Raw genomic sequence first — 18368 nt, forward strand, 5'->3', positions numbered from 1 at the left:
TTCGAGACAAGCCCGTCTCTTCACTATGCACTGAAGCTAGCTATATGTGTTACTGCAATGCAGTCTCAACCGTAATACATAAAACGCCGGGTTACATGAATCCGTCACTTTGAAAAACATTGGGTTTGAGACATCTCCTGTGCAGCAAAGAAGTATGCACAGTTTGGATATATGCAAGAGAGCTTTATACCCGATGATGTTGGCTTGGAGATTTGTTTGTTCAGACGTATCTTTTTAGGGTGGCGGAATTATGTACACTGGTGGAATTAGGTTAGTAGATATTACTCCTGACTGCACCAGTTGAATATGAAATAGCTCTTGTTTTGTTTGTCCTTTAATCCAAGGACAACTGTAACATGCAACAAACTGAACGGAGTCAGATCTTCTAGCCCTCCTAAAGCCGGCGTCACAATTCATGCGAGCGTCGGCCGACTTTGCAGATCGCCCGAAGCTCGCCGAATTTCAAAATCGCCCGAGCATCGACCGTATTTTCCAATGAAAATCTTGGGCGACGTCCGTCGAACACTGAAAGCTAAAAATCCCCCATGAGATGGTACCATCTCTTGGACATGGACGAAATCAGTATCGATTAACCTGGTAAAAGGCCAATATTTGGATCAACTTTTATTTCTAAAAATCGCCCGAAGCCCGCGTAATCGACAGGACGTCGGCCATACTTCGGCCGAAAATGCACATTCGAAGCTCGCCAACACGTCGGCCGAGCTGAATTTCTTATTTGTGACAGGGACTTAAACGTCACAAAACCTAATGTCAGAATTTTTGCATTTTCCTCACCCCGACCCATCCCAAACCTAGTCTTCGCACGAGCTCTTATTTCAACATTCAGGGCACGGCCAGGTGACGTCTCAGGCCACCAAAATTTACCACAGTAAGATTACTTCCATGGACATACGCGAAGTTACGCAGCGTGACCCTTTATTACATCAAGGTCAAAACTTACATTTTACGCTGGGCAGACAGCGGAAAATGACTGGGTGACGTCACAGGCCATCAACATTTACCACAGTAAGATTACTTTCCACACGGACATGACAGAATCAGCCTATGCTATGGCATACGCGAAGTTACTCAGCGTCAAGGTCAAAACTTACATCTTACATTTTACGCTGGGCAGACAGCGGAAAATGACTGGGGAGTGTATCGCTGTCGTGACGGGCTTATTATGCACTTATCAGTGTCAATCCAACAGGAAGTGTCCAACATCTTATAGTTGAAGATATCCTCTTTTTCAAAGATATGGACACCGATTGCTTTACCATTAGTGAGAAATCTGGAAATCATTCCCTACGACTTCGTCTGTCACTTTATTCTTTGACGGTGAACAAAAGTGACAGATATCGATGTCACTCGAAAAGCCGTACTGTGCAATATTAGTATGACACGATGTATGTAACGTTATATATTTCGCCAGCTGCGGTACTTGTACTTGTGTACCACCTAGTTAAGGAAATTCCAACGTTTATTGTTGGCAGGCTGCCTTAAAGCTGAACTTTTTGTATGCAATGATGGGTATATATATATATATTCATGTGTGTATACATGTGTTAAGTCTATGTTTCATAGTAAATATCAACGCCATCCAGACTAACGTTTGTATGTCTGCAAGGTTGGTATTTGAATAAAGAATTGAATTGACGTTGAAAAGCGTTTTCATTTTTAGCCAGATGTAGACATTGATTTGCCTTACATTTGTTGTTTTGACTCTTTCGGACGGTCTCTTCCCAAGCTTTCCCAAGGTATAATCCTCACAGTAAGTTACCTCGATCTACCGTCTGTCTTGTCGGGAAAGCGGTAGTCTCTACCAGACTAACCGCGCCGGCTATAGGGAGAATATTTGCCAGGGGAGTTTGGCCATCGGAGGGTTTAATTCACAGGCGCCTAGGATGGCATATTGGACCCTCTCTCCGTAGCCGACTCCCTTAGCATTCTATTCACTCTATTTGGCCGATTTCCAGCCATCCGCGGGGCCTGGTGATGATGTTCGTCCATCGTAGTCGATGAGAACCTCGACTTCAGTCGTCTTTGTGGGTGCGGGCGTGGCTGATCAGGCCGATTCTAGCACGGAACCACCGGCCGCAGGTGCTGCACTGTAGGCTGGGTTGTGCAGGATTTTGAGAAAAGGCTAGAGAAAAGCGGACCCGCAGGCAAAGGCTGCAACAGGATGAGGGGAGACCTCAAACGACTCCGTGGAGTATTGCAGAATTTTAAGACAGGTACTAGTATGTGTCGTGATACTATTATGCGACTTGAAGTCGATAGGCGTCTCTGTTGACACACAATGACCCATGAAAATGTGATAGACGGCGAAGCGTTCGGTAATTATTTCGTACGTTCAGATCATTGTAGTGCCTGGTGGAACATACATGTAGGCCAGTAAGTTTCCTTGCTGCTTCAGTAGCAGGGTATACCTTTACAGAAAGAGGTTGCAAGCCCTCCCCTTTAACGTGCCGTGCTTGAGGAACACGGGACCCCATTTTACGTCCCTGCCAAAAGACGGGTGCAGCCCCAACCGAGATGTTCTAACCCATGTTTTTTTAGCAGCCTCTCAGTTGAGACTGGTACCAGTTGAGCTATAACGTTAGGGACATTCCTGGACGGTGAAGCAATAGAATTCAGAATATCACAATTGCTCTCTCCCAGCGACTCAGTGTAGGGAAAATCATCAAATGAAAAGAAAACGAAATTCAGCACTAATTTCGAATCATGTTAGAGGCGTATTCGACTCGAGAAGGGAATTATATCTTGGCACATTACAGAGTGCACCATATGACGCATAATATGGGGATTATTATAAGTCAATGTTGATGATAAGGATTAGCAATGTTTTAATTTTTCTAGGCTGACACGTGTACCTCTTGTTTGAATGCATGACTGGTGGTAACCTATAGTAATATCACTTGATATATGCCATGGACATGTGTCGAGATGTGGAGATTATGTTCATCAGAACTTTCAGGTAGTGAGCAATTTTCTTTCAATTTACCGTTTTCTTATTACATTTTTTTTTTCTTTTTGCTGGTCGAAAAGGACAGCAATAAGAAAAAAGAATGTACTGTAAAATGAAAATGATAATTTGAAACAGAAAACTGCCCGAAGGAGTCTGCAACTGAGGCTACAATTTTTCCAAATCGACCAAATATACCATATAGGCGAACAGTCATCATGTAGACTGTCAGATCCTGTGTAGATACCTCAGTAACATGACCCATGAATTGACAAGTGCATGACATCGTAACTCAAGAATGGTTTAGCCTCCTTTGCAGGCCGTCTGAGCGGCGCCAGCGTTTATTTTCGGGGCGAGCGATGATTAGCATATTCCAAGAAAACGTACATGCGGCATGCGGCAAAACGATTTCTCCAGCAAAGGAACCTGGCCGCGATATGGTGAAAATCGCGAATCAGCCCCCCCCCCCCCCCCCCCGAAAATAAACGCCGGCGCCGCCCAGAAGGCCTGCAGAGGAGGCTTAGAATAAAGACCCTGCGATATGCTCTACTCATATCCACCTACATAGGTCAAGTTCACCGCAAATCATTCCAAAAGCTAGACAGAATTACCCAAACATGGCTATATTGTAACCCATACACTGGTTTCGATAACATTTTGTACTTAGGATAGATTAGCCTCATAGTATATAGTATTGTTGATTTAATGCCATACATCGTACCATGTACGATTGTTGAGCAAGAAAGTTCATTCATTCATTCATTCATTCATTCACTCTTCCTGTACATGTCCGGTAAACGGGGTTATTTTTCAGCTTACGTGAACGCACAGAACAACCTGCGGGCTCTCCGCCTCCCGGTGTCATCATCCTCCCGGGCGCGATCTATATCCAACATTTTACAACAGAAATGCGAAACAATAACAAATTACGAACGTACAGATTATTTAAGAATACTTACCACGAGGAGAAATATCTAAACATTACAAACTCTCGACACAAAACAGCAATCACAAAACTTCGGATAAGTTCACACAAACTGAACATTGAAAAGGGCAGACACAACCGCATTCCTCTGCAAGAAAGAATTTGTCAATTTTGTAATTTAGATAGAATTGAGGACGAAAGCCATTTTGTTGTGGAATGTACATTATATAACGATGAGAGAAATATCCTTTATACTTATATACAAGATAAGTTCCCTAGTTTTAAATATATAAACAGCACTGAAAAATTCCTATTTATAATGAAACTGAACAAACCATGTATTACGAGTTCCATATCTACATACATCTACAATTGCCTTATGAAGCGAGAAGAAGTCGAACCTGTAAACAGTAGACAAGTATAGATTAGTCCTATTAGACACAGTAAGATATCTCATTATATTTCGTTATGTTATCACCACTGTATGTAGTCCTTTGCTTATCACCATGACCTGTACTTAGCTTGTTTAAGCATAAATGTACAATAAAGGTCTTTCATTCATTCATTCTTATATCCACTTGACTTCAGGAGGGTCCGCATGGGGGTGGCGTGGCAGCGCTGCACGGTAAATTTAGGAGAACCAGGAACGATTAGTGGTAAATTTAGGAGGACCAATAGCGAAAAGTGGTAAATTCATTAGGGCCAACAAAGCTTAGTGGCAAATTCAGGAAAGTCAAGTACGATTAGCATCAAATGTAGGAGGGCCAACAACGCTTGGTGGTAAATTTAGGAGGTAACAGTAAATTGACGCTATGCTAGATTTGGGTATCTTTGATAATTGGCAAAACTGGGCTGCTAACATCGGACGTCCTGCGCTGACCTTTGGGCGATCTGGCCTTCGACAGTAAGATATATGAAGAATTTTTCAATATCTCTTAACGATGAATTCAGTATAACCAATAACGTGCTACGTAGAAATAAAGCGACCAATCACGCTCCATGAATGATTTGCCAACAACGCTAAACCTTGGATCAGACAGAATGGGCCAACTACGATTAACGGTGAATTGAAAAATAGCTCGCTACGCAACACGGAAACACGGCATGCAGACCCTCCTTCAGGTTACCGAATGTCCTTGTCCTTCGAAACGGGATGTCAAAGTCGTTTATGCGCCGAGCAAGGCGCGTGCCCGACACACGCGACATCCCGCCGTTGTAATTAAAGCCGAGCGCTTCCCCTCTATTCAACACCCTGCGCGAGGGGAAGCTAAGTTCCGGAATTGCGCAACCGCTGACGTGTGGGGGAGTGCGCACGTGGATCGATGACGTACGACGGAGAGACGTTCGTGCGTCATAGCAGACGGCGAGAAGAGAAAAAAACATCCCAGGTTCCATCCCAAGGGCGTCAAAACACCACCTAACAATAAAGCACTGCTGAAAACCAGTACATAAAAGGAAAAGGCTGCAACTCGCCACTGAAGAATTGATGGATTTTATATTATGCTGCTATTATGCGCAGTATTGTGGCATCTTCTAAGTAGTTTGAACGTATGAGGCACTTCTATAAGAGATAGATGATGCGTCCGCAGCGGTACCAAATATGGAGTTGTTACTGGGTATCTGAAGTGTTTGTATCACAGACGGAGTCGGTTTTAATGACTGAGGAAACCGTTACCTGAATCACTGTAATTTTCTATGACAGGTTTGCATACATGTATATTTATTCATCCCTCTTCCATCAAATGTGAGAATCTTTTCCTAAAATTTCACAAGGTCAATTCTAACTTAAGCTCAGATGCTCCACGTTTTGTATCAGAGGTTAAAGTCCTCGAGCACCAGGGTGCATATGGCTGCGCCCATCTCCGCTCCGAAGCCCTTGGGCCACACAACTTTGTGCAAGCACTACACACAGCAGGGGCTAGTCCGCTTTAGTTGTGTGTGCTCAACTCGATCCATACTCTTTCCCAAATGCTGAGCCGCTGCCTGTGACTGTATTTTATATTGACAGTTATTTTTGGATCAAATGAATCACTTTCTACGGACAGTGGATAGAACTTCTAAACAGTGTACATTAGCCTTTACCAAGCTCCAGATCAGAGGCGGCTGGAAAGGGTAAAAATTGGCCAATAGACGAATAACATGCTAGAGGAGTTAGTCCGCTATAGGGGTACAGTTTGCCGCTCTGAAGCCTGTACCCCCTGGGAAGCTAACTCCTCTGGCATGTTATCCGTCTATTTGGCCAATTTCTATTATGTTTCCAGCGACCTGTGAAGCCCGGTAGAGGCTAGATGTGCTTTAATCCATTTTCAATAATCAATCATTCTCCCAATACTTGTTATAGACAAGAAAACCCTTCCAGTCGGATACATACGTCATAAAAGTCTTTATTATATCAAGCAATAGCAAGGGGAGCTTTACAAATATGTTCAAAATATCCCATCGTTCTGTGTGCACTTTAAACACTCGCTTTCCGTCCATCTGAAGATCATGGCTTTTTGTTCTTTCCCTATTCTTCTGACAAAATCGTGTATGTTAGAAGGTGTCGCACCAAAAGTATCTATGTGAACGAAACACCAACGTTTGGTGATCAAGTTTAAAATCTATCTGTGGAATACGTCTTCAGTTTAAACAAACGCACTGTAAAGGAACTGTACAAGTGTCTTCACAACAAACTATGTTGTGTCGTACTAGAAATACAATCGAAGTTGGCATGTTTGGCCACACGTCAGTCAATACTACACAAATACTCAAATCAGTGATATGGGAGAAGCCAGGTAACTTCAGTCGATGGTCTCAAACAAGTGTACGACTTTTACAAGTAATATAAGTAGAAAAATATCCTGTCTGGAAATCACAGAAGAATTTTCCATAATTCACTTTCACTTTCACTACGGAAGAATATCATAAAATATCCGACAAAGATCATTTGGTGATACGGCACTTTTACAAAGTAGCATACAATATGACCACAATAAATATAGAGTCTGGTATCAACTGGACAAAAACTTATATAAATACACATATCACATGAACAGACATTATCTGAACTCAGTCAAAGAAATCCACAAATTGGGCTAGGCTGAGGCAAGAGTATCGTATCAGAACAACATGTCTGAAGTTGTTGTCTAAACTTGGCTCTCTATTACTCCTCTGACTGAATTCTATAGTACTAAGAACTATCTTTATACAGCTTCGTTCTTTGAACGGTCGCAAACAATAAACAAAAAAACAGCATCAGACGAAAAGAACGTCTTTGTGGTCCACGTTCTACCACCAAATCAGGGTGCTCATATGAGAAGAAGAATTTTGGCAAAAAGTAGACTCATCTTTTACCCTAATTGGTCCTCATGAACGATGTGTTCAAAGTTGTCATTCGTGGAATTTTTTGGCAAATATACAAAGATCGTTTCGAAAGACAACCTCGTGTAGGTCTTGTACAAATTCTACGAAATCTACTTAACTGCGAATACAAGCTAATGAAAGTCCTTCGCTTCGTTCAGTCCACTGGCGGCCAGCGCTCAGTTTTTTTTTTTTCATCCCTGCGAAAGATCGCGGTTTTAGAGAAGGTTCCGGGTGGTTAAAGGCTGGATTCAGGGGAAGGGGATCGGGAGTACGTTGGTCCGCTCCTGTTTTGGCTGTCGTCGGTTAGTCAGTAAACCTTCTGAAACCCCGGGGATAGGATGAGGGGGGATAGCGGGAGACCCGTGAAGGAGTTGACGGGGACGCCGATCGCTACAGGCATGGAGCCAGACCCGGTGATGGCCGGGAACTGGAAGTGGTTGGAGGTGGGGGTGAAGCGGGGACTGAGGGCGGCGGCGGGGGACAGGGTGCTCCAGAAGTGGAGAGGGATGACCGGGGTTCCGGTCTGGCCGTTAGGGATGAGAGGGGAGGGGGAGGAGGTGACCATGATGGGCGTCTGGGCGCTGAAGTGTGTGGTGGTGAGGCTGTCGGCGGCGCCGGTGGGTCTAGTGGTCAGGGTGGGACTCTTGATGGGAGAGTCGACGCTGATGATGTTGGGGATGGAGATGAAGTGCGGCCTGTGTCGGGACACCGCCGGGCGGTGGATCGTGGATCCGGCGGAGCTCTGCACCAGGTGGGCCGCCGAGGAAGTGCCGGGCATCTGGTGGTGGTGGAATTCGAAGGACTTGGTGGTGATGGGGTTGAAGGCGGCCGTGGTGACGGCGATGTGCGGGCTGCTGCGCCTGAGCGTGTCTGGCGTCGCGGTGCGGAACTGCAGGCTGACGGGCACGGACTGGGTGACGCAGGGCTGGGAGTGTGGCCGCGGGTGCGGGCGCTCGACCGACAGGTGCAGCTGAGGCACGCTCATGTGGGAAGTGTTCATCACCCCGTGGCCGCTCAGGTGGGGCACGGTCTCTCTTACTCCCGCCATGGAGGAGTGGGGGTGCTGTGACGTCATGACTGACGCGTTCTGCGCGTGCGTGTTGGCGACGCTGCTGTACACCTGCATGGCCGCCATGTTGTGTTGATGTTGTTGATGTTGGTGGGGCGACGCGCGGCCAACGTCCGGCGCGATCGGATGGAGGGATGGCTTGACGTCAGGTTTCAGGACGTCGGGGAGGTTGACAAACTTGTAGACGAACTTTTGCCCCATGACCTTCTTGATGATGTTCTTGTCGTAGTAATAACGCAGGGCCCGCGACAACTTATCGTAGTTCATGTTGGTCTTGTTCTTTCTCAAACCCCACAGTCGTGCCACCTGTAGCGTAAAAAAATATAACGATAAATATCTAATTATCTACGTTATACAAAGAAAACACACTCAAAAAGCCCCCTTTTAACATCTTTATCACCTACATGTACTCACATGTACATAATTTGCTACAAAAAGGCCAGTAATTAAGAAATGTGGCTCGCCGATGCTTTTACGTACGTCACGGCCTTATCATAATTACCGTCAGACTTCCACTTAACGCAATGACTACCAAAAATAGGACTATGAATACTTAACACCGATCAAATTTGCTTGACCCTGTTACATATCCGGAGATCCAATAAACATATTGACTACCTGAGTGATTATACACTCGGACGGACATCCTGTGTGCGCACACGCCATACGCACCGGAACTACGCGCGTGTTTTATGTGCGGGCTTTAAATATAGCAGATCAGAAAGATTATCATGAAAACCACCGGGTGAAAGAACTGAGGGACTTTTTTTTAGAACACACATCATCACATGGAAGTAGCTCTGGTCGCAAGACTCGCAACGTAAGATAATGAAGAACGTATGATGCACCATTTTTATGATAAGACGTGCACTGTGAGAATAGATTGCGGCTACCAGCCCTTTTTGTGAAACACATCTTTGTTACAATGTATCTTTCCACTCGAAAATTTTCTCAGAACTACTTTGAGATATTAAACGTATTCAGTGCTCTTTCAGTCCCTCTACAAGCCGGGCAAAACATCAGACCCATCTACAAGTAAACATCAGACCCAGTAAAGGGATTTATGAACTTTTGCCCCCTTCTCTCGAGTTTCCAGGTATTGTTTTTCAAAGCAGGATTTTCGGGATTTGTTGTCAAAACAAGAGCTACATCTTTTCGTTAACATGTCTCATATCCTTCGCAGTTTTTTTTTTCATTCATCGTTGGATCTGTTGTTTACGGTTGTATACATTGTTGCCTTTTTTCTATTTCCTTTTATGCATATGTATGTATTGACTGATTGAAATGCAGTCTAAAAGTTAAAAAAAAAACATGTCTCACCTCTTCTGCACTGTTCAGCTTGAACTCGCCGTCGTTGGACGTCCAGGCGATAAGGTTAGCGTTCTTCGGGTCCAGCAACAACTCCAGGAGGAACTGCCACAACGTTAGATTGGGCTCCATTCCTAGAAAACAGGAAATGTAACGTTTAAAACAAACGGTGATTTCTACCACGTGGAATACATTAAATTGTATGCAAAATTTGTTTGTTCTTTAACCCATCACTGTCTACCCTAGCCTCCTTAGCATAGCCTGGGTGTCATCTGGATTACTACCGGGACTCGAGTTCGCTACCCTGAAAATAAAATTTCAGGGTAGCGAGTGTAGGAGCCCCGGTAGTAATCGGATGACACCCAGGCTATCCTTAGCAGGCTCTACGGGTAATTTTCTTTTTGGGGCTCATAATGTCATGGCCAATTCTTCTCTTTTCCTAATCTTCAAGCAGGGGGAAGGACCTGTCTAATTCTCGGCAAATGCAATACTGGAAAAGATTGCAAACAGTGTTGCAGAAATTCCGAGAATGAGCAGTGTCCTTATATCTGCTTTGAGATGACTATTTTGCCAGACTATTGGGGACCAGCCAGCGTTCACGTTCAGCGAATTGCATAGACTGTAAGCTTCATTTCTTGGGATCAGCTAAGCCTTATGATTATTTGCAGACTCTGTAACGACAGGACTTCCGCTTTTTCTCCGAAAAGGGTTTTCCTGGTGTCACGACCTTGTACTTGTCTATTCTAAATGACGTGCAATCTATGGCACAGGTCCAGCAGTCGTAAGACACGGTGGGAAAATGAATGGCTCATTGTCAGCAATCCTTGCCGTTTTTCAGTTGGCACTGCACCTGCCGCCACTGAGAGATGTCACGTAAAACCAATAAGATAAATAGCCTCCTTAGCAGGCTCTCTGGGACCTTTTTTGGGCTTATGATACACGTTTTGCTGATGACTTCTTTTCGTACCGGTTCGTTTGTGCAGCCAGCCCGTAATCATCTACGAGCCTAATGACTGCGGGCTGGATGCACAAACGACCCAGTACGAAAAAAAAAGATTAAAAAAACATGTATCATAAGCCCAAAAAAAGGCACAGAGAGCCTGATAAGGAGGCTATAGGATCAAAACGTTCAGACAGCGACATAATCTACTGGCGCACACAGCAAACAGGTGGATTAAACTGTTAGTAACACTATAATCAAGACGGAAGAACTTAGGGACATCACCGTTTTTCCTTCGTGGAAACATAATCGTGTCGTAAAAGAAGATAAGAATCGTGTCAATATGTCTGCTATTGGTAGATTTTATTTTTCATTCCCTCCCTATTTATCCACGTGTTTGTCCTAAAGCCGTGGTTGTCGCATTTGTTGTCCTAAAGCCGCGCTTACTATATTTACCATACGAGTTATAAGTAGGGAATCCAGCGGTGGTTATGACCCCGTCTTCACACAGCTGGTACGACTTTACACAAGAATAGTTTATTTAAAGAATTCGGGCGGGGGTGGGTGGTTTCAGAAAAAAATCCTACCCCACCCCCTGGTAAATATTTCCGGGTATCGTGTTTCTTTTTCATTTAAGTTTATATAGAGTATCATATACCGTCTGTCTTTCTTTCCTTGCCATTTTTCAAACGACCAAATAGGGCACTGTTGAAAGGAGGCACTTTACTCAGTCATTCTATTGAAATTTGGGGAGGGGGGCATTGGCTGTGGACTTGGTCCCCAAGCGTTAGTACCCCTCCCCTTATACTAGCTCAGTTACTGTCGTAAGGTATAACTTCAAACAAAGGGACATAAGACTCACCTTTTGGTCTGATAGTTACAGTCGAGTCGACCTCCGTCAGGCGTTCACTGGCGCAAAGTTTCTTGGCGGGTGGCTCGCACAAGTCTCCCATGTCTCTTGAATCTGTAAGAACAACCCACGATCAATGTCTGGAAGTACTGAGGACAAACAACACACCCACTCTCACTACTGCTGGGAAGACACTAGACTAACTAAAGTGAAGCACGCCGCTAAAGAAAACTGACTTCAGAAAGAAGCGATTCGCGGAAGCTTTGTCCATTTAAGGGCATGGCTTCCGGTCGCCTGGTTACCGACATTGGCGCATTTTCTGGGACAAGGGCCGGAAGTTTACTTCCGGTCGGGTAACCACCGGAAATAGCTTCCTTGTCGAGCGTTATTGGCACTAATACGTGTCGCCGGTGTATGGCTTTAACACGGGGGATTTAACCAAGGATGATCCACGTGAAATATTTAACGTGTCGTCGACGTCAGTGACGTACGCGCGTGTGTATTACGTTCGCCCGGAGACTAGTGCGAAATGCGGCTGATCCAGGTAAAGAATAACCCGTGAACGTCATCGTCGCTCGGCGTGGTCCGATAGTAAATTCCAGGTGAAAAATTTACAGGCTCGCAGCACCTACCTACGCTGCCGGCGGCACGAAAAGAAAACCCCCAACCTAACAAAAGTACAAACGCACGGTGCTTCCTCGTTGAATATAGCCTCTACCATACTCCATAGGTCGCTAGAAAAATAATAGAAATTGGCCAAACAGACAGATAACATACCACAGGAGTTAGCTGGCCTGACAATACAGTTCGCGACCAAGGCATCATGTTATTTGTCTGGACAATTTCTGCTATTATTCCAGCGACATATGGAGCCTGGTAGGGGCTACGTTTGATACACAACGCTAAGGATCTAACAATACGAATCAGCCACGCCAGCTCCAAATTCTCGATCAGCGAGGGTCAATTTCCATAAAATAATTACAATCGCACAAGTATATAATAAGTCATGCACCGAATATTATAGCAGCCGTACAAAAATACACGTCTCTACCTGAGTATTCCTCCTCGGTCTGACACATGCTGACACGGTTGTAAAGTTCCTACGTGCGCCACAAACCAAACAGATCCCAGTAGTAACGTAGATAAGGTGTGGGAACGTAGTACGGGCTTAACAGGTGGGCTGTACGTGTGCTACAAGGCACGTCCTGTCGCCGCGGCTGCTCTCTGATACTGCTACCCCTGCCTGTGCGTAATGCTATCTACCGGTGCACGCGGGATTGTGTTGGTATTGTCTTCCGGAGCCCTTTCTCTCCGCCCTAATGCTGTCATGTTGCTAAATCTGCGCGCTCACGTCAGAGCCCAGAGCCGCGCGGCGTGGGATGGGCCTGCTGACGTCATCGGTGACGCACTTGTCGTCGGGTCGTGACTAAACATTATCAGGACGATACCATTTCTCAAAGTGGGGATGGCGAAAACTCGTCTCAGTTTTTAATATCGGTAACCTCGCAGTTTCTAGTTTTTGGATCGATTGGTATCAACAAAATTATCACACCGGATTGTTTCTACACCAAATTTGTGAAGTAAAATTGTGAATATACGACCTTCGCGAAGCCTGCTAGCACTTCCGTTCGGGTCTGAAGTGCGCCCTCCCCCCCCCCCCCCCAAACCGCCGGAATGTAAACAGCTGCTGCCGTCAGCACCTATCATTGTAGCAGGCGATTTCCGCCAGGGCTAGCGACCGGCTTATGACAACGTGCGAAATTGTTTCGAACACATGCATTTTCTCCATAAGTACAGTACGTAAATGCTGCGATCTACAAAGCCGAGTTAAACCCTATAGCTACGTTTAAACACACAAAGGGATTATCTAAAAATAACTAGCTTATCGTACATGTCAACAGAAAACGTAGTAATATTGAGAAGCTATAAATGTGTAGTAAATAACACACCACGTGATATATAGTGCACACCCACGATACACACCTTGTTAGGCACCATATATGGAAATACCAGTCCATGATATATAGATATCGATGACAATATACAAATGTATGTACATGTACAAACATAATGGGACCGTGTATTATATTTCCAGCTTGCACTAGCTGTAACATAAACGTGCTAGATTCTACCATGACAAAATCAATAGCCTAAACATTACAATTCTCTGTGTGTTGTATGTATTTTTTTCGCAGAAAACGTATGCTAGAAAAGAATTGAAATAAAAATCGTAATGTGACTACAAGCAAAAGAACACCTGCTCACCTTGCATTCTCGTAGACTGCCAAGTTCACTGCCGTTCGGTGTTTAAATCCAACGTTTAGATCTCCCGCGTGTATCGGTGATGCTCACACCCCCGCCCGGACTCGCCTCTCGTCGTCGTTAACTCTTTCCTTAGCGGGACTAAAGAGAGAGATACACAGTCAACCCACGGCATCCTTATTTGGTAGCAAACAGACGGTGTTTTTCTATGGAAACGTCCCCCGGGAGCCAAATGGTAATCTAGTTTTTGCCCCATATTTTGAACTTTCATGTTGTATGTTATATAACTCACATAGCTGGCCCTTGCGTAACGGTAAGGTTTTCCCGTGCGTAGCTCAAAGCCTATATGACGTCGTACGTTTACGCATCTTCGCGCGCCGGTCTTATTATATAGCAGCACACGAGAGTGTAATAGCATTAGAGACTTTCATCTATAATTCAATGAACTAGGCACAACTAAGGCAGATAAGTGAGTTAGGTTTATCAATGTACATGTACATGTATACATTGGTAACATATTTTGTGAAAACGGCAATGATTAAAGGCATAATATACAATAATGATGATAGACATGTTTGTTTCAGGATGTTTGCTTTTCTGCTCAGTCGATTATCTTCTCATCTAGGACCAGGTGAGAAAAAAAGTCATCTTGCCGTCACGTGTTTTTCTCCGAAACGTAATGTTACGTCCGGTGCCCTTCCCATGCACATGGTACTTAGTACACCGGTGCTCATCAATGCGCACTGAGAAAGAACAATATGAAAGAGCTCTGTTGATGAAAACATCCGATGGGACCTGTCCGTCAAACCAAGTAGGCTCTATCTACTCTCCAAGCAGAGGTTCGACTTGGCGACATAAAGAAAACGGGACAAACTATAGAAAGCCCGACAAAAACGCATAACAAGACGTCAAAAACAAGCCGGAGCCGAACCTCTGCTTGACGAGTAGCTCTATCCAAGTGAAATCAAGGCAGGCATACTGATATGCGCATCTACCTAGAGCACTTGGTCAAACGTTCAAACAAATGAAAGATGTAAATTGTTTTTCGGGAATCGAATACGGAAGGTGTGTTGACCTACAGCGTTCAGGGCTACATCTTCAAAGGCTGTGCATAGGTAGTCGCAACTTGACTTGGGGTGGAAGCACTGTGGGGACAAATGGGGGAGGAAGACTGCAATATTTTCTGACAGCCAGTTTTCTCTGACACCTCAAGAAGCTAGCCTCCACCAGGCCTTCCGAAGCTAGCCTCCAACGGGGGTATTGACCGTAGAATTCGGCAAAAAAGGGAATACTTGGCAAGTACAGTCAGTCCGCGGCAAGGCTAATAATTCTCCCTCTGAATAACTGCGCCTGCAAATAAAACCCTATGGCGGCCAAACTGCATGGCAATTATTCCCCTCTAAAGCCGGCGAAGTTGGTCTGGTAGAGACTACCAAGAAGCATGGCTGTCGATTTTGCACCCAACGATCTGCTTGGAGATGGAGTAGCCATTACTTTTCAAAGAGTAAATAAACAGTCCCTGCACATAAACTTGACCCGTACCCAATGAACCGTCCCGGTCTGTTGCAAGGTCACGCTGAAAGCGAACACCTCCTGTTTATAAAAATCTCCAAGCAGATGTAGAATCCGGTTCAGCGTTTGTTTTTGAGGCATTTGGTACGCGTCTTTTTTGGCACAGTGCACCCTTTTTACTATGCAGAATGCGAAGAGATAAAAACGCGTACAAAAACGCCGCTAAAACACACGTAAAACACTGAGCCGTAGCCCACATTTGCTTGGAGATTAAGAAGGAATGCAACTCTTAGTAATATATACTGGTTCCTTATTTCAGAAGTAAACCGAGCAAGCTGGAAGGGAGCTTAAGAAAGCACCTGTCCCTGGTGCAATTATTCAAAACTGGATCGTGACTCGAAACATTCATGGCAAGAACGTGCAAGCCGAGTAGAAATAGTGTACAACTAATACGCGACGATAGATAAACCTCTGGTGGCGTGTTATTGTGATATCTGCTAGTCCTACATACTAGTTCCTAGACACTACTTCCTGTGGGCCGCAAATTTGTCTACGTGGCCATCAAGGACGCGAAGGCCTTCAATGGAAAACAGAAATGTTTCCAGCCCACGCGCGACGCAGTCTCATGAGAATAATACCTTGTTTACACGTGCTCTCCAAGCAGAGGTTGGTGGAGAAGATTATGAGATTGTGTCCTTTTTATCGTATGCCCCGTTTTCTATCGGCACTCTACACCAACCTCTGCCATGTCTGCTTCAGGGCGGAGGCTCAAAGGACAAGGGTGGAGAGTGACGACAGAAAACGGGGTATATGATTAAAAAAAAAAACCTTCTCGAGCAACCCCTGCTTGGAGAGTAGTTTTGACGTGCTGAATCAGTGAATGACTAGTTGAAAAGCGCTGTAAAAACAATATACGTACACTCAGCGCACGCACAGAAGCGACAGATCTAAAACTTGATACAGAGAATTAAATGACAGACCTGTGCACCGAACCTTGCACCACAGAATTCACGTGCGCAAACACAGGTGGAGCTAAAATTGCAACAAGTCCTCTTCCCGTTCCGCTTCCAGTTCTCTAAATTCTAGACCACTGAACACTGTTTACCAGTTACGTTTCAACCCACGCACCTTCGCACCAACCCACTCTCTGCCTACCTGTATCTGGACGGTTTCAGTCTGTCTGTCAGGCGAATCTAGTAACGGCTTTCTCAATTATAGCCCACTGACGGACTGTTTAGTGGTTCGCGCCGACACCACCGCGGCGACAGACCACACCGGATATCCGGTTCGACTCCGGTTTAGACCCAAAACAGTTCCTGCGTCGGGGTCTGGGCCGGGGGCTGTGGGTAGATAGACTACACAGGGTAGTCTGGGTCGGCAAGCTCGTGGCCTTGCTCAAGCTACCTGGCGTCTAGACACAGTCTCAGTTTTGGCCCACGTAAATGTTCTAGTATGACGTCTAGGGAATGTCTTAAGGCATATAGATCTACACGTAGGAAACATATAGTAAGGACGTCAAATATAAGAATGTCATTCATACATGCAATACATGCGCGCTGAGTAAAGCAGTGCTATTATATCGCTGCTCAATTAGTCTGAGAGAGTGTGCCACCACCATTATAGCCTTTGCGTATATATCACGAACCTGGACAAAATACTTGGAAACAAACCTCAGAGCGTCCGGGGCATGACAATTGGCTTTTATAGTCCTTCACTGATTGTGAACTGAGGAAAATATGATTCTATTCGTCGCGTAGACAAAGATGTGAGAGACCGCTGCGACTCGAAGGTACTGAGAGCGCAATGGCCTTGATCTGTTATAAAATAAGCAAAAAGGAAAAGGCTACCCTCTTGTCTCGCCGTACAAACAATTCTTCGGCGGGACAGGATATCCGGGTCGGGCTGCAGAGGCAGACCACGGCTGACCTACAAGTGATACCGCCATGTGTGTGTTCGTCTCTGACTAACTAATGCTACCGAGCCAGACCATAACAAAAACCCCTTTACAACACGAACGAGCCACCCCGGGGAACGACGGATACACACCTGCTTTTGGACACCAACCGCCGACAACCTGTGCGTTCTCGTTCCCTGCTTTAGAGACCACGCAGCGACCACCGTGACACCTGTACCGTTAGCTAGCTCCCGGACGGACGGACGGACGGACGGAGTGTTTGAACAGGCGGCGCTCACAAGTAGCTCACGCAAAACCAGACACACACGACACGATCCCGGAAATAACAACTTCCGTCTGTGACGTCAGTCAGTTCGCCGGGCCGACGGTAGACCTCGGCCAGCTTACCTTACATCGAGGCTGTGACGTGCCTCGCTAGTACGACTGTATTATCTTCACATAGCCGTAGCCTAAACTTTATACTTGACCGTCTTTATGTTCATTGTCTATTCACGTTAACTGAGTAAGCTTAGAAGCCGCCAAGACATCACCGATAACACCTTAGTCCAAGGAGGTTAAATACCTCCATGCTTAACCCGTGCTTTACATCGCCACAAAAATAGCTTCATTTCATCCCATACATAGACTAAATATATCTTTCATTAAGAGTTCAACATGTTACGTCATTAAGAAAATAGATTGATTACGTCTACAAGGCTTTTGGTAGTTAACCTAACTTATCAAAGCTTTTATAGAATAGACCCTGCGCTGGATGTTTGAGCCATGAGACAATGGAGAAAGCGGTCGGCTCTTACCGTGTTGACGCACGCCTAAACAAAGATCCTAAGACCCAGTAAATCCAGTTGGCAGACAGTCGGTCCGAACACACGTCACGTACAAGTCCAGGTGTAGGCGATGACGTTCGCTCTTGTACTATACGTAAAGTAGTACTCCAAAGAGACGTCTGGTCGTCGCGAGGACAAGTCTAGTATTGGAGAACGCACCAGCGGTGGAGACAGTCAAGGAGGGTGTCGTAAGGTCCACAGGAAGTGGCGGTCTGAGGTGCTTCAGCAATGCTAAACATGCGCAAACCACAGGAAGCCGGGAAACACCCTCATTAAATAGTTGACGTAGATGGGCAGTGAGGTCACGGTGCGGGTAAGAGAGCCGCTCCATTGGTCGGATGCTGTGGACCGTATCTACTCTCCAAGCAGAGCTAGGGTTTCGGCTGGTTTTTAACGTGTTTTTAGGCGTTTTTGTCATGCCTTCTACTTTGTCATCGTTTTTGTTGTGTCGCAAAC

General features: G+C 45.3%; 1 protein-coding gene across 3 annotated transcripts; it reads right to left on the bottom strand.

Annotated features, from left to right (window-relative positions):
- Positions 1–6258: 6258 nt before the first annotated feature.
- Positions 6259–18122, bottom strand: LOC136434742 (ETS domain-containing protein Elk-3-like). Of its 3 annotated transcripts, none has more exons than XM_066427782.1 (5): positions 17883–18122; positions 13665–13802; positions 11412–11513; positions 9622–9743; positions 6259–8607 (listed from the first exon to the last, which is right to left on the bottom strand). In XM_066427782.1, exons 2-5 carry the CDS (start codon positions 13669–13671, stop codon positions 7540–7542), a joined length of 1299 nt encoding a protein of 432 aa, XP_066283879.1. In that variant the 5' UTR covers positions 13672–13802; positions 17883–18122; the 3' UTR covers positions 6259–7539. The 3 variants fall into 3 exon arrangements, with proteins under 3 accessions (XP_066283879.1, XP_066283880.1, XP_066283878.1); XM_066427783.1 differs by lacking the exon at positions 17883–18122 and adding an exon at positions 17220–17358; XM_066427781.1 differs by lacking the exons at positions 13665–13802; positions 17883–18122 and adding an exon at positions 12451–12779.
- Between the last annotated feature and the right edge of the window lie 246 nt (positions 18123–18368).

The sequence above is a fragment of the Branchiostoma lanceolatum genome, chromosome 5 (genome assembly GCF_035083965.1).
Source record: "Branchiostoma lanceolatum isolate klBraLanc5 chromosome 5, klBraLanc5.hap2, whole genome shotgun sequence".
NCBI classification, from domain to species: Eukaryota; Metazoa; Chordata; class Leptocardii; order Amphioxiformes; family Branchiostomatidae; genus Branchiostoma; species Branchiostoma lanceolatum.

What these genes read in the sequence shown, in the direction of transcription:
- LOC136434742 (XM_066427781.1), bottom strand. Translation starts at nt 12,478, where the DNA reads ATGTGTCAGACCGAGGAGGAATACTCAG. An exon ending in GACCGAGGAGGAATACTCAG is followed by an intron (nt 11,514 to 12,450) that starts GTAGAGACGTGT and finishes TTGTTCTTACAG; the next exon opens with ATTCAAGAGACATGGGAGAC. An exon ending in TGTAACTATCAGACCAAAAG is followed by an intron (nt 9,744 to 11,411) that starts GTGAGTCTTATG and finishes CCTGTTTTCTAG; the next exon opens with GAATGGAGCCCAATCTAACG.